At 37.3% G+C, this 24,065-nt stretch overlaps 2 protein-coding genes across 6 annotated transcripts in view; one reads left to right on the top strand and one right to left on the bottom strand.

Annotated features, from left to right (window-relative positions):
- The window catches only part of plod3 (procollagen-lysine, 2-oxoglutarate 5-dioxygenase 3), a 26,521-nt gene extending 21,897 nt beyond the window's left edge, over window positions 1-4,624 (bottom strand). Inside the window, exons 1-3 of the mRNA XM_036559126.1 lie at window positions 4,362-4,624; window positions 2,636-2,727; window positions 464-600 (exon numbers count right to left, since the gene is read on the bottom strand). Coding sequence (XP_036415019.1) covers window positions 464-600; window positions 2,636-2,727; window positions 4,362-4,428 — 296 coding nt within the window. The 5' untranslated portion in view covers window positions 4,429-4,624. The remainder of the gene's footprint in view (window positions 1-463; window positions 601-2,635; window positions 2,728-4,361) is intronic.
- fbln2 (fibulin 2) overlaps window positions 1-24,065 on the top strand; it is a 390,205-nt gene that overhangs the window by 128,396 nt on the left and 237,744 nt on the right. The window lies entirely within an intron of this gene.

The raw sequence follows: 24,065 nt of genomic DNA, 5'->3' as shown, positions 1-24,065 counted from the left end.
ATCTCCAACAGACCACAGACAGTGAAGGGTGGCAATTTACTGTCATCCACCATCATTTTCAATACCAGAGCGCCACAGGGGTGCAGGGGTATGTTTACAGTTATTCAGTCAATATGATTAAGGAAGAATAAATTCATAAACGTAATTAATCTGGCGAGTGAAATCAGTGGCATTGCCATCCCCCAACCATCTGACAGTGTCAGCTCATCACTGATCTCGTCCCTGCAGCCTTTCAGGCTTCAAATATGTAACACTCCCATAAATTAAAATGCACTGAGTGTAAATCCAAGTCTTTGTCTTCTGTTTCTGTTGAAACTCCCCTGTAATTCTGTTTATGTGTCTGTTTACTCTGTTGTTTGTTGTGCAATCATGTTATGTATTTTGTATTTTCTATGTTGCGTGTGAACCTATCGAGGAAAAGAATTTCCTCCTGGAGAACAAACACAGTATCTAATCTACTCACCTGTCTACGAAGAGGACGACGGTGTTTTCTTTATCCTTGTGTTTCTGCATCTCTTTCTTCAACCACCGAACCTTCTGACCTCCACCGACTGTTTTAGCAACATCACCTCCTCTCCACTCTTCACCTAAACCTAAAACCTATAGATATATACATTAAACATCACCTCCTCTCCACTCTTCGCCCAAACATAAAACCTATAAATATATACATTAAACATTAAACATCACCTCCTCTCCACTCTACACCTAAACCTAAAACCTATAAATATATACATTAAACATCACCTCCTCTCCACTCTTCACCTAAACCTAAAACCTATAAATATATACATTAAACATCACCTCCTCTCCACTCTTCACCTAAACCTAAAACCTATAAATATATACATGAAACATGAAACATTAAACATCACCTCCACTCCACTCTACACCTAAACCTAAAACCTATAAATATATACATTAAACATCACCTCCTCTCCACTCTTCACCTAAACCTAAAACCTATAAATATATACATTAAACATCACCTCCTCTCCACTCTTCACCTAAACCTAAAACCTATAAATATATACATGAAACATGAAACATTAAACATCACCTCCACTCCACTCTACACCTAAACCTAAAACCTATAAATATATACATTAAACATCACCTCCTCTCCACTCTTCACCTAAACCTAAAACCTATAAATATATACATTAAACATCACGTCCTCTCCACTCTTCACCTAAACCTAAAACCTATAAATATATACATTAAACATCACGTCCTCTCCACTCTTCACCTAAACCTAAAACCTATAAATATATACATTAAACATCACGTCCTCTCCACTCTTCACCTAAACCTAAAACCTATAAATATATACATGAAACATGAAACATTAAACATCACCTCCACTCCACTCTTCTTCCTTCAACTATAATAGTGAATGAGATATTATTAAACTACAGAACTGACTGAGTTATTAAACTCTAGGACTGACTGAGTTATTAAACTCTAGGACTGACTGAGTTATTAAACTCTAAAACTGACCGAGTTATTAAACTCTAGGACTGACTGAGTTATTAAACTCTAGAACTGACTGAGTTATTAAACTACAGAACTGACTGAGTTATTAAACTCTAGAACTGACTGAGTTATTAAACTCTAGAACTGACTGAGTTATTAAACTACAGAACTGACTGAGTTATTAAACTCTAGAACTGACTGAGTTATTAAACTATAGAACTGACTGAGTTATTGAACTATAGAACTGACTGAGTTATTAAACTCTAGAACTGACCGAGTTATTAAACTACAGAACTGACTGAGTTATTAAACTCTAGAACTGACTGAGTTATTAAACTATAGAACTGACCGAGTTATTAAATTCTAGGACTGACCGAGTTATTAAACTCTAGAACTGACCGAGTTATTAAACTATAGAACTGACCGAGTTATTAAACTATAGAACTGACCGAGTTATTAAACTCTAGGACTGACCGAGTTATTAAACTCTAGGACTGACCGAGTTATTAAACTCTAGAACTGACTGAGTTATTAAACTACAGAACTGACTGAGTTATTAAACTCTAGAACTGACTGAGTTATTAAACTCTAGAACTGACTGAGTTATTAAACTACAGAACTGACCGAGTTATTAAACTATAGAACTGACTGAGTTATTAAACTCTAGGACTGACCGAGTTATTAAACTCTAGGACTGACCGAGTTATTAAACTACAGAACTGACTGAGTTATTAAACTATAGAACTGACTGAGTTATTAAACTCTAGAACTGACTGAGTTATTAAACTATAGAACTGACTGAGTTATTAAACTATAGAACTGACTGAGTTATTAAACTCTAGGACTGACCGAGTTATTAAACTACAGAACTGACTGAGTTATTAAACTACAGAACTGACTGAGTTATTAAACTATAGAACTGACTGAGTTATTAAACTCTAGAACTGACTGAGTTATTAAACTATAGAACTGACTGAGTTATTAAACTATAGGACTGACCGAGTTATTAAACTCTAGAACTGACTGAGTTATTAAACTATAGAACTGACTGAGTTATTAAACTCTAGAACTGACTGAGTTATTATTGAGTTATATGAGTGTTAACTGATGTAAACCGAAGGGCTGATTAAAGTAAACTGATAATGAATGAATGGTGAACCTTCACAGTGTAGTTGAATTCTCGGGCCGTTCGCATAAACCTGTTAAAGCCGTCAGTCTCTTCTGTAGCAGCAGTTATCACCAACAGGTCATCTACAGAGAGAGAGAGATGTAGAGAGAGAGAGATACAGATAGATAGAGAGAGAGAGAGAGAGAGAGAGAGAAGGATGGAGAGAGAGAGAGTGAGAGATGGACAGAGAGAGATGGAGAGAGAGAGTGAGAGATGGGGAGAGAGAGACAGAGAGAGAGAGACAGAGATGGAGAGAGATGGAGAGAGAGAGAGAGAGAGAGAGAGAGAGAGAGAGAGAGAAACAAAGAGAGAGAGAGAGAGAGAGATAGAGATGGAGAGAGATGGAGAGAGATGGAGAGAGAGAGAGATAGAGAGACAGAGACAGAGAGAGGGAGATGGAGAGAGAGAGGTTAGAGGGAGGAGGGGGAACAGAAGTGTTAAAGGGAAAGATAAACACAGCTGAGTTTGAGCAGCTGAATCAGACTCCAGTTCTCTGTTCTCTGCTCTGAAATCCCTCCTGATCACCTCATGCACACATTTCGCTGTACTGTACTTAGACTACAGTGTATAAATAGCAGTTCAACTCAGATATTTATATATGAGCAGTGAGGCGTGGTGTCGACTTCTGGACAGAATCCAGCCCACAGTCAGAGCTAAAGAGCCCATTTCATGGATCATTTTCTACACTTTTTTAAAACGGCTATCATGTCATGTATGAACAGACCACTCCCTCTCCAAGAGGCTAAAGTCAAACCTGTCCAAGAGGAAAAGTGATGAGGGGCATTCCTATTGGACAGTCCCCCAGCTTTAGCTAACTGAGAAATCCTTTTTGTGAAATGCTGGCCTGAATGTATACAGAAGAGAAACTGCAAAAACAGCCTGTTTTGAATTGCTGTTTATGTGAAGCCACAAAAAACAACATTACATATATTTGCTATATATTACATATAAACTGCCTACAGCAGTTTAGCTCCACCCATTCAGCTACAGCAGTTTAGCTCCACCCATTCAGCTACAGCAGTTTAGCTTCACCATTCAGTTACAGCAGTTTAGCCCCGCCCATTCAGCCTACAGCAGTTTAGCCCCACCTTTTGAACACAAGCCAAACAATCAAAACAGAGCTCATTTGAATAAATCAGTCTTAAGACACAGCCTGTTTAATGCTAGGCTAAAATGTAGGATATGGGCCCTTTAAAGATCTGATCTGTAGATTATCAGATCTAAATCAATATGATCAGATATGAGAGACATAACAGAACATAACTCTGATGCTGTGCAACAGTAACCGAGTGAGACTCTGTGTTGAGTTATTTCTGAGTGAGCAGCGCTGCTTTAACTCTCTCTACACTGTTTAATACTGTAATAATGTAATATTAATATTAATATCAGCGGCGATATAGAAGACAACTGTACAGATACAGAACCGTTAGATCCTCCGGATCAGAGTCTGCTCGTATACACCTCACCTGCACTAAAACACGTACAGTTTAAACTTAGGCCCGCGCGCAGTTATATAAACAGGATTTAAGGGCGACCAGACTGTTATAAACACTGTTATAAACTCAGCATAAGTCAGTTTATATCTGTATAAAAGCAGAAGCTGCGTTTGTTTTCTTATCCGCCTGCCTCTTTTTGCAACTCTGCGTTCGGAGAGTTGCAGAAAGAGGCTTTGTGTATGAAACAAAGTATCACTGTAGTTTGTGTTAGTCGTGTTTACCTGTTTTCCCCGAGACCCCGGGCAGCAGCGCGAGCACGGCGGACAGCCACAGAGGCACGAGCCACATACTGACCTCCAACCTCTCCGAACCACAGTAACACACTCTAACACACCCGGGAGAGAGAGAGAGAGCGGCAGAGAGACACCGCTACAGAACCGAACCGGGACAGAGAGAGAAGGCACGCGCTAAGGCTTCCGCTACTCCAGCATAAAACTCTGCAAATATCTGCGCGAGAAGAATGCAGCCTGGAAAACACCCCACTTCCGGCTCCCTCAGCCAGTCCCAGGACGCGAAACGTGGCTAAGCGAAGAGTGGCCAATCAGAGAAGGCCAAGGGAAACTTCCCCACCAATCAGAGCTGGACAAATGGGAATGTACTCTTTCCTCTAAAGCCCCGTCCTCAAGGCTGAAGAAAGTTCCGGAAAGCGTCTGTGCCACGTTTCAGCAGCTACACAGACTCACTGTGTTAATACACAACTGCACAGACTCACTGTGTTATTATTTTACTGTATAACTGCACAGAGTCACTGTGTTATTATATTACTGTATAACTGCACGGAGTCACTGAGTTATTATATTACTGTATAACTGCACAGAGTCACTGTGTTATTATATTACTGTATAACTGCACAGACTCACTGTGTTATTATATTACTGTATAACTGTACGGAGTCACTGAGTTATTATATTACTGTATAACTGCACAGAGTCACTGAGTTATTATATTACTGTATAACTGCACAGACTCACTGTGTTATTATATTACTGTATAACTGTACGGAGTCACTGAGTTATTATATTACTGTATAACTGCACAGAGTCACTGTGTTATTATATTACTGTATAACTGTACGGAGTCACTGAGTTATTATATTACTGTATAACTGCACAGAGTCACTGTGTTATTATATTACTGTATAACTGCACAGACTCACTGAGTTATTATATTACTGTATAACTGCACAGACTCACTGTGTTATTATATTACTGTATAACTGCACGGAGTCACTGTGTTATTATATTACTGTATAACTGCACAGACTCACTGAGTTATTATATTACTGTATAACTGCACGGAGTCACTGTGTTATTATATTACTGTATAACTGCACAGAGTCACTGAGTTATTATATTACTGTATAACTGCACGGAGTCACTGTGTTATTATATTACTGTATAACTGCACAGACTCACTGAGTTATTATTTTACTGTATAACTGCACAGACTCACTGTGTTATTATATTACTGTATAACTGCACAGAGTCACTGTGTTATTATATTACTGTATAACTGCACGGAGTCACTGTGTTATTATATTACTGTATAACTGCACGGAGTCACTGTGTTATTATATTACTGTATAACTGCACAGACTCACTGAGTTATTATATTACTGTATAACTGCACAGAGTCACTGAGTTATTATATTACTGTATAACTGCACAGAGTCACTGTGTTATTATATACTGTATAACTGCACAGACTCACTGTGTTATTATATTACTGTATAACTGCACGGAGTCACTGAGTTATTATATTACTGTATAACTGCACGGAGTCACTGTGTTATTATATTACTGTATAACTGCACAGACTCACTGTGTTATTATATTACTGTATAACTGCACGGAGTCACTGAGTTATTATATTACTGTATAACTGCACGGAGTCACTGTGTTATTATATTACTGTATAACTGCACAGAGTCACTGTTATTATTTTACTGTATAACTGCACAGAGTCACTGTGTTATTATTTTACTGTATTACTGCACAGTCACTGTGTTATTATATTACTGTATCACTGCACAGAGTCACTGTTATTATTTTACTGTATAACTGCACAGAGTCACTGTGTTATTATATTACTGTATAACTGCACAGACTCACTGAGTTATTATATTACTGTATAACTGCACAGACTCACTGTGTTATTATATTACTGTATAACTGCACGGAGTCACTGTGTTATTATATTACTGTATAACTGCACAGACTCACTGAGTTATTATATTACTGTATAACTGCACGGAGTCACTGTGTTATTATATTACTGTATAACTGCACAGAGTCACTGAGTTATTATATTACTGTATAACTGCACGGAGTCACTGTGTTATTATATTACTGTATAACTGCACAGACTCACTGAGTTATTATTTTACTGTATAACTGCACAGACTCACTGTGTTATTATATTACTGTATAACTGCACAGAGTCACTGTGTTATTATATTACTGTATAACTGCACGGAGTCACTGTGTTATTATATTACTGTATAACTGCACGGAGTCACTGTGTTATTATATTACTGTATAACTGCACAGACTCACTGAGTTATTATATTACTGTATAACTGCACAGAGTCACTGAGTTATTATATTACTGTATAACTGCACGGAGTCACTGTGTTATTATATTACTGTATAACTGCACAGACTCACTGTGTTATTATATTACTGTATAACTGCACGGAGTCACTGAGTTATTATATTACTGTATAACTGCACGGAGTCACTGTGTTATTATATTACTGTATAACTGCACAGACTCACTGTGTTATTATATTACTGTATAACTGCACGGAGTCACTGAGTTATTATATTACTGTATAACTGCACGGAGTCACTGTGTTATTATATTACTGTATAACTGCACAGAGTCACTGTTATTATTTACTGTATAACTGCACAGAGTCACTGTGTTATTATTTTACTGTATTACTGCACAGTCACTGTGTTATTATATTACTGTATCACTGCACAGAGTCACTGTTATTATTTTACTGTATAACTGCACAGAGTCACTGTGTTATTATATTACTGTATCACTGCACAGAGTCACTGTTATTATTTTACTGTATAACTGAACAGAGTCACTGTTATTATTTTACTGTATAACTGCACAGTCACTGTGTTATTATATTACTGTATCACTGCACAGAGTCACTGTTATTCGATAACTGAATCACTGAACAGAGTCACTGTGTTATTTTATTACTGTACAACTGCACAGACTCACTATGTTATTATATTACTGTATTAATGCACAGACTGTGTTATTATATTACTGTATTACTGCACAGTCAGTGCCTTTTTATTTTATGTACATACACAGACTGTTTCTGTCGACAAACAATTTTGTTGATGTTCCTACTCATACTCATTTGCTTCTTCATGGTTTTAAGAGTCATTTTGTATCACTTATGAACATCCTCAGGAGGTCGTGCCACACATGCAGAAATAAAATATTATTAAAGACAAATAACTGTGCATAACACATTTACTTGAGGATGTATGGTGCTATTAAATGTAATGGTAGTCCTAATGGCATTAAAATGCTTAAAACATGTATCATTCACACTCAAAACACCTCCACAGCTGTTCTCATGCTGCATCCACATCTACGCTGCTCTCTCTCTTTAAGCCTGAGAGCTGACATATCGCATTTTGTTTGCAGCCAGTTAAAATAACCATTGCTTCCAGATGAAACCGATGAAGTTAAAAAATTACTACAAAAATCTAAATCAAACACCAATGGAACTGGTCATCCACGATAAATGAACCTTGCTGATAATGCCCAGAGCGGCTAAATTAACTAAGGAATTACTTATTTTAATTTGCCTTTATAATAAAGAGAAAGGGAGCAAAACACTAATTACACGGCTGTGGAAGAACGGACAACTCTGCAGTGAACATCCTGTCACCACTGGGAGAGGAAGATACACAGTGGGTCAGATGGGCTCATATGGTAAGACAATTTAGCCCTATGTGAAAAATATAACTAGTCTGGAGCTGTAAAGTTATCATGTTTGTAATTGTGACTCGAAACAGTCTGTCTGCTTTTACAGGTGTGTCAAAGGAAAAACCAGAGCAAGCGTTCGCTGTCAATTCATCACTGATCTCTGTTCAGTAAATCCAGGATACCTTCGTGCAAGTGAATGGAGCACATTTAACATTCACTAAACATAAAAATAAATATTGATTTGTTTAACCCCATGTTAAACATGGACAGACGTTATCTACTCCATTTGTTATCAATAGACTTCTGCTAATTTTGCTGCGTTTTGTCAGCTGAGACAGGCAGATTTCACAGAAGATGGTTTTACTCAGAGCTCAATAGCTATATCGAAAATGAATGCACTGCTCAGAAAGGTATGAAATATCAAAAAAGCATTTTCAGTACATGCAGCTACATGTACATGAAGGATTTGTGACATTTTCATGAATCAGTTGAGTTAAACCTCAGTAACAACAGTTATTTGATTAAGTTTGCCTGACAAAGCTAACTGATTGTTCTTCATATTCTTCTTCTCATTATTATTTTTCTATGCTCAAAAAATTGTTACATTTCTCACCCACAGTTTTTGAGCTAGAACCACCAACCTTTACACAGTCACATACAGTATATACCCATATGCTTTATAAGGGATTGGAGGTATGATTTTCATACAGCACTCATTCAAACATGATTTCTTTTATTTGAATAATTTAATAAATGTGCTTTAAATTATCATGAAGCTATTCTGATACAATAAATTTATAAATTTATAGACATTTATAGGTGCATTTTTTAACAATTAATTTCACTCCTTTTCACTGAGCCTTCAGTAAAACACAGTGTTTCAACAGCACAGAACCAGAGCAGTAATAATTTTACAGTAATGTTACTGTACAGTTAATTACTACGAGGCCAATCCTTCATATACAACTGTGTATTGTCATCTGTACATATTTTATGAATGGTTTATGATCAGACTTACCAAATCTTTGAACGACAAGAATGTAATTTAGAAATCTCTTCAGTCGGATTACTGTGTGCTTAATATCATAGACTGTTTATTTCCTGAAATATATTTAATTTATTCCTGAACATATAATTAGGTGTTACTGAGCGTGTTTTTGTGGTGTGTGGTCACCACTTTTGATGGTGTTGTGGTGAGTAAGTGGTCTGGAGGCTCCCAATCCATCACACTTGAACATCAAGTCTCCATTTCACAGAGCTCTGAAGTTTACTGTAACTATACACACAAGAATATTTACACTCATGAGGAAAAGTTTAAAAACCAAATCTGTATATAAACGACTCCACTGACCCCTCAGTCAGCGTCCAGCAGTCATTTCTCCAAACAGAACTAGTGCAGTTCTGCTCTGAGAGATCTGAGGCTGCGAAGCTACACAGACTCTTCCAAATCACAAAGGAGCTAACTCCTCCACTGCCTCCTTCCCTCTTAAACTGAAAGCCCCTCCCACATTGGATCTGTAGCCCCTCCCACATTGGATCTGGGTTATTACACTGTTCAGATCTAGTGGTGACAAGAAAACAATACACATATATACATACACATATATTACCTACATACAACATTGTGTTTTCTCTTTTACAGGTACCTGCAACCTGGATCCCACCTCACCTGGATCCCCCTGGACCTCAGGTAGGAAGAAGTTTAGATTTATTCCATTAAATGCCTGCGCTCGATAATCCAGCTTCTTGGCTCTGAGTTCAACATTTTCAGGTACTGCTCCAAAACAATCATCTGTCCGATCTCTTCCTTTGTCTTTTCTCTCAGCGTCGTCCATTTCTCATACAGTCCCTTCAGTCTGTTACTGAGTGTTTTAAAAAGATCATATATAATTATGTACATGTAACACTTTACATAAAGACTTTCTGCACATTCATAACATCTTACATAAACACTTCATAACTTTCATAAGTGTTCCAATCATCATTCATGAAGTATTCATATTTTGCATTGCATTAATATGAATTACAATGGAATATTATTCAGAGTATGATTATAGTATATTTTTTTCTTTATATAATGTATTATTTCCAATAAAAGTCTCCATATTAGAGCAGTCTGGTGTGTGCCTCAACAGTGTGAGTGATAAAAACTAAGTCATCTGACTGAAATTCATGTTATTTGTATCTCTGTAATTGAATGCAGTGTAATCTTACTTCTATCTATGTACTGTAAACATTCTGTTTTAAGTCGATACAGATAGTAACCAAACATCTGCAAACATCTTCATTAAAGACAAACGATCATAATGTATTTACTCTCCATACAGTAAAGTGACATGCAAATCAACATTCATACATAATTTGTATAATGTTTACAGATGTTATTCTGCCATATAGTGACTGTAATGGCTCATTCATGCTCAACCTTAAATACAGATACAGATGGTGTCGTCTGTCTGTACTCTGCGTTCATTTCGTCCATATTTGTGAACGTTCTCTGAAAGCTTACGGATACAGACGAATCGGAGCAGTACCACCGCAAGCCGCTGGGGGGTGTAGTTTACATGAGACATGATGTCAGTTTCTCTCGTTGGTAATATGTGTAAAGAATTCTCTGTCCACTCATCACAGAGTGTTTAATGACCTCACAGACACCACCGTCTACAGCGCTGCCTCTTTCCTCTATCTCGTAGTCGGTACATTATTATGACCTCGTCCACCGTCACCATGTTTGTTGTTGTCAGAAACTTCTGACCACATATCAGATCACATATTATGGACAGATTAATTTACTACCATGCAGAAATGTTTTAGTAGATTTCCACTGCTAGCATAATGCTACTTCCTGTTAACCAGTGGAAGCTACTCAATGCTAAGAGCTGTGTACTAATACCCACGCCAAAGAAAAAAAAAAGGTTTGTGAAGAATAAAATATACCGCTTTATTTTAAGCTCAGAACTTTCTCTCTTTTCTCTCAGCCATTTAGTTTTCTAGCTCTTTTTCCTTAGAGCAAGACATAATAGCCATAATGGCACTATAGCACCACCTTGTGGATTTTCTTAACTCTTCTTCTTCCTTTTTCTTTAACTATACTACACCACACTCCAACCCAGAAAAACAAAAAAATCGATTTGTTCTGATCACTATATTGATTTAAGGGGAGGAGCAGTACATAACATTTTTTTATGCCTTTTTTCAGTTTTACAATCAGCTTAAACAACACAAAACAAACAAACCCAACAACACCTGTACTGATTAACAGCAGTCACAACATTTTTTTTTTCTCTTTTGTTACAAGTCAAGATGCTGGGGTGCCCTTCGAATTCATACAGGTCGGCCTAAAAATTCAGATGAAGATTTATTTCTCTCTCTATCACTCTCCAATTCATCTTTGTTTTCTGATTCCTGAATCTGGAAATCACAGCCTGTCTTTATAAAATCTCCCAATAACCCGTGTCTTCCTCATTAGTGTCTGTCACTCACTTGCTCGCTATAATCTGATCCACATGTTTCTCACACAGTTTTCCCTCTACATTTACAAGATAAGTCACAGGACCTAGCACTCTTTCAATTACTCAATTTTTCCAGGTCTTTCCTTCCCCTCCCTGGAAATCTCAAACCAGGACCAGTTGATCTGGTTTGAAAGACTACAGTGTCACTTCTTTTTGATGCCCTTTTTTATCTAGCTCTTTCTGTTTTTCCAAGGACAATATGAATGCCTGGACCAGCCTTTCTGCAGGGAGATTCACTCAAAAGAGGCCCTGAATATTCTGTTGTTACTCCCAGTACGATGAAGCAATCTGAACCAGCCACATACCTTGATGTTTGTGTAATCAATTGCATTACATGCAATGCTGGAGGTGATCTCCATTTTCTGCCAGACACATGAAGGGGTACGGGGGTATGCACCCGGAAGTTGCAAACAGAGGTTAAACGTCACAATGGCTGTCCGGCGCCTACCTCATCGCACCGACGCAGGGGCATCCCAGCTTGTTCGAAGCTCCATATACTGAGGAGCTCATTGCATGTTGTTTTGTTCAGATTGCTTTGTCCTAGCGAGAGTTATTATAGAATATTCGAGGCCTCTTTCGTGTGAATCTCCCTGTACTAAGCCATTTGAAGCTGGATGGTATGGAGCAGATCTTGTGTTTCGCTCCAATGGTGCACTGGTACGGAGCTTGGTAGGGGTCTGTTCATCTGGCACGCTGTACAACTGCTGACCATTTCCTTTATATCCTGATCAAGATTTAGCCACCAAAAATGGATTCTCGCAAGTGCTTTACTCTTCACCATCTTTACATGCTGTTCATGTAGTTCCTTTAACTGTGAGTCCTTACGTCTTAGCCAACAAGGTTTAAGACGTTCATCTACCACATACTTTGGCCAACCTGTCAAGGTAAAATATTTTACTTTTGTAAGCACATCATCTTTGTCGGGTCTCCTTTCTAATGTCACTTGCCGAGACTGGAAGTGCATCTACCCATGAAACTCTCCACTCAGGATTGCTAGATGCCCCTTCCTTTGATAAATGAAGTCTTAATATGCATGTTTTTCAGATGACTTATACTCAAATGTTGTGTTTATAAGCCAAAAGCAATAAAGCCCATATTTGCAATCTGGCAGCTGCTAATGCTGGTATACCTGTTTTAGGGCCCAAGATTTTTATCAGAGGCTTGTGGTCTGTGACTAACTGAACTTTTCTGCCAAACAGGTACTCTCTGAACTTTTGCACCCCAAAGATAATTCCCAGAGCTTCTTTTTTCTATTTATGAGAAGTTTAACTCTGTCTTGTTTAAGGAACAGGAAGCATATACAGTGGGTTTTTCTGACCCATCTGGCATCTTGTGGGCTCGTACCCCTTATGTAGAAGCATCGCAGGCTAACACCAGTGGCAGCTGTGGATCAAAATGAGTTAACACTGCATCGGAGGACAAGGTTGATTAGGCTCTCTCAAAAGCTGCTTGGCAGCTATTGGACCACTGCCATGGTTGGTCCTTTTTCAGGAGCGCGGTTAAAGGTTTTACCCTAGTAGACAAGTTCTGTATGAACTTTCCATAAAAGACCAGTAAGACTAAGAACGCCCTGAGTTCTGCAACATTCTTTGGAATGGGAGCCCATCCTTTGGCCTCCGCCTTTTCTTGTACGGTATGTACACCTTCACTATCAATTTGATGCTCGAGGTAGGTAACACTTGGCTGGCAGAAGGCACACTATTCTCGATTAACCCTGATACAGTGCTCCTGTAAGCCTTCTAACACCTTCTTGACATTTTTACAATTCTCAGTTTCAGTTGGACTGGTAATTAGTATGTCATCTAGGTAACATACTACTCCTGAGAGGCACTGCGAAACTTGATCCATAATTCTTTAAAAAATTGCTGGTAAGCTTGCTACCCCAAAAGGCAATCTGTCCATTTGAAACAGGCCCTTTTGGGTGTTATTGACTAGATCTTCACCAGTAGTTTTTCGTGGATTAATAGTAGTAAAAGATTTAGCTACCATGATTGGAGAGAAGGGCTGGAGTGTGAAGAGACCATGGCTCTGTATAGCAGTACTGTGTAACGTGCCCAGCTGCAGCAAAATGTGTGTTAAAAGGAAGAGTAGAGGATTTGTTTTTAAGGGATTTTACAGTTTTCCAAAAGTTCTGAGTGTTTGTAGAGCTGATAATCAGGCCAAAATAATAATCTGATTTGGCTTTTCTAACTGCAGAGGTACATCTGTTTCTCAGTTGTCTGAACATGAGCCAATGGTCTCTCTCTCTCTCTCCGGTGCGTCTGGCAGTGGACCAAGCTTTATTTCCACCTTTAAACAATGAGGAAAGTTCATTAGTGAACCAGGGACTTGATCTGTCTCTCATTCTTTGATTTTTGTGGGGGGCATGTTTGTTTACCACCATTAGAAATGATTTGCTAAAGTGGTTTAGTGCAAAGTCAACATCTGGAATTTCTAGTGTTAGGTGGATTTCACTCATTGCTAAGCCAGATAAAAAAGCTTGTTCATTAAAATGTTTAAAATAGCTTCTAACCACCATCCAAGAGCCTGTTTTGTTCTTCAGCCTGAGAAGAGCCTGTTTCTAACGCATCCAACAGGGCAGTGGTCACTAATGCCAAGGTCAAAGACTGCTGAGGCAGTAATTCTGTCCATTTTGTTGGACAGAATTAAGTCTAGCAGGGTAGATTTGGTGGGATCCTTCAGATTTGGGCATGTTGATTCCATGACTAATTGTGTGAGGGTAAGATTTTCACATATTTCCTTTAAGTAATCGGATGCATTAGAAAGCCAGTTAAGATTAAAATCCCAGAGGAGCAGCATTTCAGAAGTGGTATATTGTGATTGGCTATTTCATCAATGAACTCTGAGTATTTTTCTTTGGAGGCTGCAGTTAATAAGGTGGCTGGTATAGTTGCTCTTATATAAATAGCAACTCTGCCTCCTCTTGATTCTCTGTCTATTCTATAAAGGTTAAAATCATTTAAGGCCATGTCTTCATCACTTACAGATTGTCTAAACCAGGTCTCTGTTAGCATTAAAATATCTGGATCAGATTGTGCAAGATCTGTTATAATATTTACTGCAGGGTTTTCTTGTGAGTCTAAAGTACTTGGAGTTGGATCAATAAAAATCAGATTGTCTGGATTAATAAAACCATTATTATTATTTTCTTTTGTTATTTCTTTTTGATGAAGAGCTGGGTCTTCTACCCAAAACTGCAGAAATACTTGAGTATGAGTTTGAAGTATGTAATAGTCATCTGGAGTTAAAAACATATGATAAAATAGAATAGAATAAAATATATTGTGGCCCAATATCTGTGAACCCAGCCTATTGGGATGAATCCCATCAACTCTGTAAAAACAACCAGTAATATAAAGCAGAGGAGAGAAGATGGCGAGTTAGCGCAGATTCAAAGATTATTACTGCTTTTGATCTGTACTCTGCTTCTGATATGAAACACTTAACACATTTGTTAATTATTAGAATAATATTATTTTTATTTTCTACATACGTATATTTTAGATACTAAAATAAATACCACACTCTAGTGGGTAAATTCAAAACTGCACTCCTGTGGCTAACATAAATATTGCACTCCAGTCGCTAACATATATACTGTACAATAGTGTTAAAATGAAAACTGCCCTCCAGTGTTACTGTGTAATTTAGTGTAAATAGAATTTACACTAAATTACACACTAATTTAAATAGAAGTTACTATGTTCTGAATCTGAATCTGGACCCAGCAGGGTCTGTTTGGGTAAAGAGGCTTTTATCAGAGCTACACATCAGCATTTTTACATGATTATTACACAACAATAACTCAGATAAAGATAAGTACATGATAAGTGATGATTATTAATTAATCTGTTTGCTAGACTACAAGAATCTGTACATTAGTTATCTGTTCAGGTGTGCAGGTGGACTGACTGTGAGCAGGTTCAGACTAATAGTTTGGGGAACACTCCTAATACATTGAGACTCTTAAATATAAAAAACATCTTTATAGAATATATTAATTTAAATCACATCAAATATACAAGCATGTTTTTTCTATCATACTGTTATTGATTATTTCCATTAATAAATAAACAGTCTGCATGTACCTAGATCAGAATAAGAGTGAATGCTGCTTGTTGTTCTTTTATACTGTGGTGTTTGAGCTGAAACAGAAACAGATCTGCATCTGTATGAAAAGTGAAATAAGTGCAGTTCCAGCACTGCAGAGGTTTTGAGGTTTTGCTGCTCCACACTGAAAGGTGTAGTAGAACATGTTCTAAATTTTTCTGAAGGTGTTCTGACAGAAATGAAAGTGACTCAGCAAGGAGTCATGATCGCACCTTTTACTGTTACATTATCAATACAGAGATCATTCTAGAAATGTTCTCCAAAGAGAACATGACTATACAGGTCTGAACTGGACTTCTACATAAGGTGGAACTGGCTGTCTAATGCTGCTTTACTGATGGTAGGACACATGAAATCTAAACAGAAGTTTTGGCCATTTCACACCAACAATAATGTCAAACAGATAGTTGTTTAAAAATCTCTAATAGATGTTATTATTAAATCTGTTAAAATTGGGGCCAAACTGTACCTTTATATTCTTTCTTTTGAGCACAACAGCCCAGTAAACTTCCCAAAGAGTGTGTGCAGTCCTCGAAAGAAAAAAAAAAAGGAAGAGAAAGAAATAAACATAAATTAAGAGAAGGAACAGGTGTGTCCCTTTCTCCTCTTTGCTCACCTTTGGGCATTCTCTTCTGTTGGGAAAGTAGTTTATTTCAGTTAGCCTTTCCTCAGTGTTTGAGAGAGCCAGTCTTTCCCCTGATGTCCTTTGTTCTGTTCCTGCCTAAGCCTTAGTAGGTGGGTTTTTCATACTGCCATTTGTTTCTACCCGTTTTCAGGCATTCCCATTTAAAGTGAACCCTCCTGCACCACATCACGCGGCCTCCATAGTGCAGTGGTAGAGCACCGGTTTATCAATGCGGCGGTGTGGGTTCCGCATTTGGGTCCTGCCTTCTAAAACTCTGTGGTGGCTCACCCAGTTGGCCTCTGAAACACCACCCAGACAGCCTGAGCTCAAATCCCACCTCTGGCAAGCCACCACATTACATTAAGGTCATTTTTCAGCAGAGTTGCTAACCAGTTTCATGGGCTATCGCTCTTGACTTGTGGGGAGCTTGCTTTTGATTGGCTTAGAGAAATGTCATTTCTGTTCCTGAGATGTGAACAGAGCTGATCAAGCAGGTTCACACATTACTTTTTTATCATGCCTATAAATGACATAACCAACACAACTATCCTTCCTTGAATAATAATTAATAATTATTAAATAATAGTTATTAATAATAATTAATATGAAATATAGTGGGGAATCAGTGGAGTATTTTGTTTCTTATATAGGTGGGTTATTAAAGTGTGGCACTTTTCAACCCACCAGGCTCAACCTTCCCCTCCAAATGCTCAATTTACTGCGGGGCAAGATGTGCAAGAGGACCATTTTTTTTGATGTGCCATACTTCTTAAACTGGAATATCTAATCATAATGCTTAAATTTTTAGGGATAGATAACAACTCTATACACAGCAACTATTGTCTGGAATAAATAGACATTTATTGGTAACACTTTACAACACTGGTCCACAATAAGTATGAATGTATTTCATACTTAACTAATGCTGTCATCACAGTAAATTAATGCATAGAGTAATACTTAGAAATAATGAAATATATATGGTCCTGTAGTACAATGGTACATGCAGTAAACTTATAAGAGCACTGTCATCACAGCATGTGCAGTTTTCCATTACACTGAAAGGTAGCGTAAATAATGTAATAATATACTGTAAGTGGTGGTGAATGGGGGGTGTTGTGTCAGTGTGAGGGTGAAACAGCCCCCATTAACACACTGCACTGCATTTCTGATACAAATCTTACTGTCATGTCAGACAGTGTGAGCAGCTCACGATCCCATATGAACAGAAAAGAGGCTCTGACTAAATTTAGGGTGAACAATGAAATGTATATATTTAATTGTTTGGGAAACAATGAAATATATACATCATGAAAACAAAGTGAATCAAATATTAATAACCATTAATAAAAGCAATCATTAATTATTAGCATAATTGTAACTCAGTCTGTTAATTAATACCATGACTTACTTAAGAAATTTTCTGTAATGAATAGTGTCTGATGGAGATGATGTAGTCAAACACAAACTATATGGTAATAAACATTACAGTAACCTGCAGGAAATTCAATGATGTTGCTGTTAAAAAAAGGCTTTTTTATTTTCTTTACATTGTACGTTTGATGCACTTTACACAAACATACACATGGTACCATTTAGAACCACATACTGAGTGTGTGTTGTACTAAGACTTCATTCTCTCCTCATAACCCTCTATGTGAGAGCAGATCAGCTGGATGGTGTTCTGATGCTGTAAGACAGAGAAGAGGAGAGAATCATCAGACATGGACTCACACTTATGGGTCATTCAGCATCAGCACATCTAGGACCTGTCTGGTCCTATCATAAACTTCATGAACAATATCAACCCAAAACGATTCTGACCTGGCCTGGTTTATTGACTACTCCTTTGGCTTACTGCTTTGTAAATAAAACCCACTTATTGTTTTCCTTCTGTGAGCATCTGTTTCATCTGCTTTCAATGACAGTTTTCTTACAGACTGACTGAACTGAGCTGAAAGACTGAAGCTGAAAGACTGGATATAAAGTCAACATTAAAAATAATATTTCACTTTAAAGTAACAGGTTATTTAACTGGAGCATGTTTTATGTCATCTTTGAAATGAAATCTTTTTTCACTTTTTTTTACTGAACACCCCAAACTTCATACTATCCTTATTAAATACATTTATGTAGTGTGTGTAGTGTCACTGCTGCCTCTGACTACAATTCCCAGAACCCCTTGCTTCCTCACTTATCAGCACTCATCCTCACCAGATGTCTAATCACACATACCTGTTCATCATTACCTGACTGTGTTAGTTTAGTATATAGACCGGGCTTTAGTTTAGTTTTGTGAAGTATCATCTCAGCATGAGCATACTGAGCATTCTTTCCTTGCCTATTTATCGGCTTCCATGTATGACCTGTTTTTCTGTCCTGACCTTGATTTTTTGCCTTGCCCATTTGTCTTGTTGTGGCTCTCTGGCTTTTGACTTTATGCTCTGGCTTTTCGATTGTAATTTTGGATCATCCCATCGTTATTAAAGATCTTAACTATTGCCTCACCTGCAAACAGGTAGACACTGTATGTCAGTAACTCACTCTGTTTTTTTTTTCCATTTTACAGTGTGGATCCTTTAGAAGATCAGATAGCAGCTTCACTCCTGACTCTCCTGGTTTATTGTAGTTCAGCTGCAGCTCTCTCAGGCTAGAGAAGGGGTTTGATTTTAGAGCTGAAGCCAGAGCCAAACAGCCTTCACCTGAAATACTGCAGCGTTCCAGCCTACAGAGAGAAGCAGAAAAACTCACATTTAGAGATCAACACACACACACACAAACACATTCTTTCTTTATTTGTCATGGTCGTGGTCATCTAAAAAGAATGCTAAACTGTTACAGACAAACAAATACAGTTCCAGACCAAAACAAAAAACATGTTATATTTATGCAGAAAAAAAATTCCTGATATGTTGAACAATTTTGTTCATATGGATGTCACATTTTAAAAGTTGTTAACAACTCTAAGTCTTGCTACTTAAACTATCAAACTCTTACCAAACACTAAACACAAACCACAAACACCACTATTAGCACTTAATTTATAGTGAAAGTAGAAGAGCATTTTATGTTATCTGATGCCAAAATGTGATGATCAAGCATTAGCCAGCTAAAATCATTCCTACACGTGTTTAATCATATAGGGATCTAATGCTGAAGACAAGTGCTACATGTATTGTTTTTAACATTGTGCAAGTGTGCTTTTGGCTTTTGCAAACATATCATTGTTTTGACATAATCAGTCATAACCTTGAGAAAATAAGCCATTATTTCAACATGATTGTTCAAAATCTCAACCAAATAAGGGATCTCACCATCGTCATAATCTAGAAAAATAAGTCAATATTTTAATATAATTAGTCAAAAGTCTGAGACAGTAAGCCATTATTTCAACATATTTAAAATCTCAAGAACATAAGTTAATATTTTAATATAATGAGTCATCAATCTCAAGAAAAGCCTTTATTTTAATAATCAAAATGTTAGAAACTTGTTCTAAGATTGTGATTAATGCTGATGGAAAACAGTTACACCACTCTGAGTAGGGGAATGGAAAAAAAATGTTTAGGTTGCGGGTGGAAGTGGGGGAAATTGTGCTTCGTTTGCAGCTGCAGGACTAAATAATTGTTCCCATGTAGACTTATAAGTGAATAAAAATCAGGGGAGCACATGCTTCACAATCAGTTGAGTGCATTCCTTTAATCACTCACTAAAGAAAAATACAGGTTTCACTTTAAACCTATTACTTCTGAACCTTCTTCATTATCGCAGCATCGAATCTATTATTGTCTCCTAGGTAGAAACATTTCAGTGCACTTTGCTCCATACAACCCCACCCAAAAACATTCAGCTCACTCAAAATATTCAGAAATAAACATTTTTCCTCCTTATGTCTGTTTATTCTTGAAACAAAGGTGAGAGAGGAAGAAGTGGTTAAAGCCAAACTAAAGGCCTGATATTTTGAGTAAAATCTGGGCAACAAGTATAAACAGCATGATTAATTATGTCCTGTGCATGACAGAAGCTACAACACAAATACATGTCAGCACATTGTAGCATTTATTGTAAACATTTTTTCAAACCTCAATAGGTAAGATGGCCACTGTATGAATTATTTTTACACAATAACAGTCATATATTACACATCTCTCTACTGAAATCATTGTAGGCATCCTGTGTTATTTCAGTTTATCTATCAGTTGCTTTCCATTTTCTCAAATCTTTATTTATATTATTTATATATATATATATATATATATATTAATTTATTTATATTTATATTACTATTACAATCAATAAGAAATCCATAACCATATGCTAAAAAGTTGATGAGCAAAAGTGTATTAATCCTCTCACTAAGGATAGGCCTGGTTATGTGTAAGGGGATTTTGCATGGGAGAGTCCCTGAAGTTCAGAAGCATCTAGAAGCCAGTGTACTTTGTTGTAAGGGCAAGCTTACCCCCAAAGAGTGAGATAAGCTGGTAAGGAACCAGCCACAATCAGTTTTGGAACCAGTTTAATAAGGCAAGAGCTAATTAGTAGCCTTGAAAGGATGGGGGCAGCTTGGTAGAGCCAAGCATGGAAAGTTTTAAAAAAAGTCAAGGTCAGGTGCGATTGGAAATAAAGGTTAACAACTGAAGTGTAGAATCAGGAAATAATGGGAATCAAAATGATATGAGAAAAGGTGAAATGGAGGGGGCAATTCATCACCCCCAAACAGGTTATAAAAAATGATGTTTCTGTAATGTGCTTTGCATTTGGTTGCCCGGGAGCCATCTTGTCACCTGAAGCTAAATAAAGAAGATGGCCTTTTCCTTCCTTCCAAAAGAACTCAACGGCTGAAGTCCTTTATTCAACTTTCTTTTATTTTTGACTGAACTCTATTTTATTTTGCGGTTATGATGAGAACAAGCAATCAGATTTATTAAAAAACTGAAACATAGTTATAGAACAGATTAGTGTTTAATTATCCATATGTTGGGGCTCTGAGCGAGCAGGAATCACACTTAGTCCCGACATTACTTACACAGTGATAAAGTGATAATCTCACCTCAGTGTCTCCAGTTTACATTGTGGATTCTTCAGTCCAGCAGAGAGCTGCTCCACTCCTGAATCCTGCAGTTTATTGCCACTCAAGTGTAGTTCTCTCAGACTTGAGGAGTTTGAGCTGAGAGCTGAGGACAGAGCTGCACAGCTTTTCTCTGTGATATTACACTCACACAGCCTGGGAGAAAAATGACAATACATCAGAACACTGACATTACACACAGCCCAACAGTCCCTATCCACATCTCTATCTCACCGTATTTATGTTCTATATTTATGTTTCATTCTCATTTCTCTCTATATATATCTTTCTGGCTTACTCTCTTCTTTCTCTCCCTGTCTTTCTTATTGTCTCTCTCCATCTGTCTCTCCCTATGTTTAAAGATGTTCCTTAATGATTAAGCCATGCAAAGATATGAAGGTATGTGTATTTGTGTGTATGTGATTATCTCACCCTAGTTTCTTGAGTTTACAGTGTAGATTCTTCAGTCCAGCAGAGAGCAGCTCCACTCCTGAATCCAGCAGATCATTGTGATTGAGGTTCAGTTCTCTTAAACTTGAGGAGTTTGAGCTGAGAGCTGAGGACAGAGCTGCACAGCTTTTCTCTGTGAGATTACAACCATGCAGCCTGGGAGACAAATGGTGATACATCAGAACACTGACATCACACACACACACACACACACACACACACACACACACACACAGTGATGAAGTAATTATTTTACTCCAGTTTCTCCAGTTTACAGTGTAGATTCTCCAGTCCAGCAGAGAGCAGCTCCACTCCTGAATCCCGCAGCAGTTCATTGTAACAGCAGTTCAGTTCTCTCAGATTTGAGGAGTTTGAGCTGAGAGCTGAGGAGAGAGCTTCACAGCTTCTCTCTGTGAGATTACAGTTATACAGCCTGGGAGATAAATAATGATACATCAGCCTCATACACACAGACATAATCAGAAACATATACACAACAATTCTCTTGCTGTTTCATGGTGATTCTCTTTCTTTTTTCATGGTCATAGTCTGTTAATCTGTTAAAGACATACATCTACAGTTCCTGACCAATACAAAAAATATAACATATCTATGTAGAAGGAACAAACTTGAAGTTACAGCTTTTCCTTCTAGAATTTTTATGTTCATTCTGAAATCAGAGTTTTTAAAACAACTAACACATGACACTAAACAAGGGCTAACTAACCAAAAAAATGCATGTTTTGCAAAACTGTCAAATTCTCACAAAACACTAAACACACTACAAAAGCAAACTTTTCTATCAGACACTGAAACTTACTATCACATCAGAAAATTTGCTTAATCACTCACTAAACAACAAAAATACAAAAAACAGGGTTCAGTATAAGTTTATTGTGGCTTTATAAGTGCTGTATGTCTGGGCTGACCTCTGTGAAGCTGGCCATCCATGTGGTCAGAAATGGAATCAATGTCCAAATCACACCAAAAGGGTCTCATTTGTTTGTGCTATGTCTGTGCTATGTTGTGCTGGTTTGTGCCATAAAATAAATATTTGTGCTCTTTTAATTATGAAGATATAGACTAAAAATATTTTTTAGTAAGTGACATCACTCAGCCCCCCATCAACATCCAAATCCTTCTTTCATGTTTGTGCTGGTTTGTGCTGCTAAAATAAATGTTTATGTTATTTTAATTTTCAAGATATTAAGCAATAAGATTTGATGCATGACGTCACTCACCCTGCCATAAGCAGCTAAATCACACCAAAATGTTCTCACTGTTTTGAGCTGTGTTTGTTCCATTAAAAGAAATGTTTGTGCTGTTGTATTTATCAAGTTATATGTTCAAAAATATTGTTAAATAAGTGACATTACTCCACCCCATCAATGTCCAAATGTGCCAAAGTTTGTAAGTTATGAAGCAATAATGTTTTGATCAGTGTTGTCACTCAGGCTCTCCATCTCACCACAACAGTTGTCACTCAGGCCAAAATGGTTTTATTCGTTTGTGCTGTGTCTGTGCTGGTTTGTGGCATTAAAGAAACATTTGTGCTCATTTAATTCTACAGTAATTGGATAAACAGGTTTTGTCACTAGCAGTGAGATCATTTGCCACACAATTGACACTAGTTGATGGTGAAGATCAGAGAAATGTGCTTTTTGCCTCCTGAGAAGCTGCTGGCCCTGATCACAACAGTTATCTGGCTTCATCAGTTTTAATTATTCAGCTTCATAATTGCACTGAGTAGAAGTCAAGAGCTGACTAAGACTGATGATTAAAAATGACTACTTCAGTCTTTAAAAAAGGAGCAAAGGAGTCATTTTTAATACTAATGCTCTAATGCTTTCCATTATTCTCAACTTTTTTATAAGTGTGGAAAACGGCAAAACAGAAATACATGTTTCTGAATGTCTCAGGTGAACTCTCTCTGTTGAGTAAAGAGACATGTGCAATACAAGCTGTCTTTAATAACGTGATTATAATACTCAGAATTTTCTTCAGCTCTTTCCAAATGTTTTCCAGTTGTGTCTTTTTTTTTCTGTGAAATCTAAGTTAACTACATTGAAAAATATGTGAAAAGTAAGTAAAAGCAATTAGAATGTTTAGAGAAAGAACAAAGTGACATTTCCCCCCAAACAGGATTCCTCACAGTTGCTTTACTAGACAGCAATGACAGCACTGTGTATAGAAA

The sequence above is a fragment of the Colossoma macropomum genome, unplaced genomic scaffold (assembly GCF_904425465.1).
Source record: "Colossoma macropomum unplaced genomic scaffold, Colossoma_macropomum, whole genome shotgun sequence".
Classification (NCBI taxonomy): Eukaryota; Metazoa; Chordata; class Actinopteri; order Characiformes; family Serrasalmidae; genus Colossoma; species Colossoma macropomum.
This window is presented reverse-complemented; position numbering and strand designations above follow the sequence as displayed.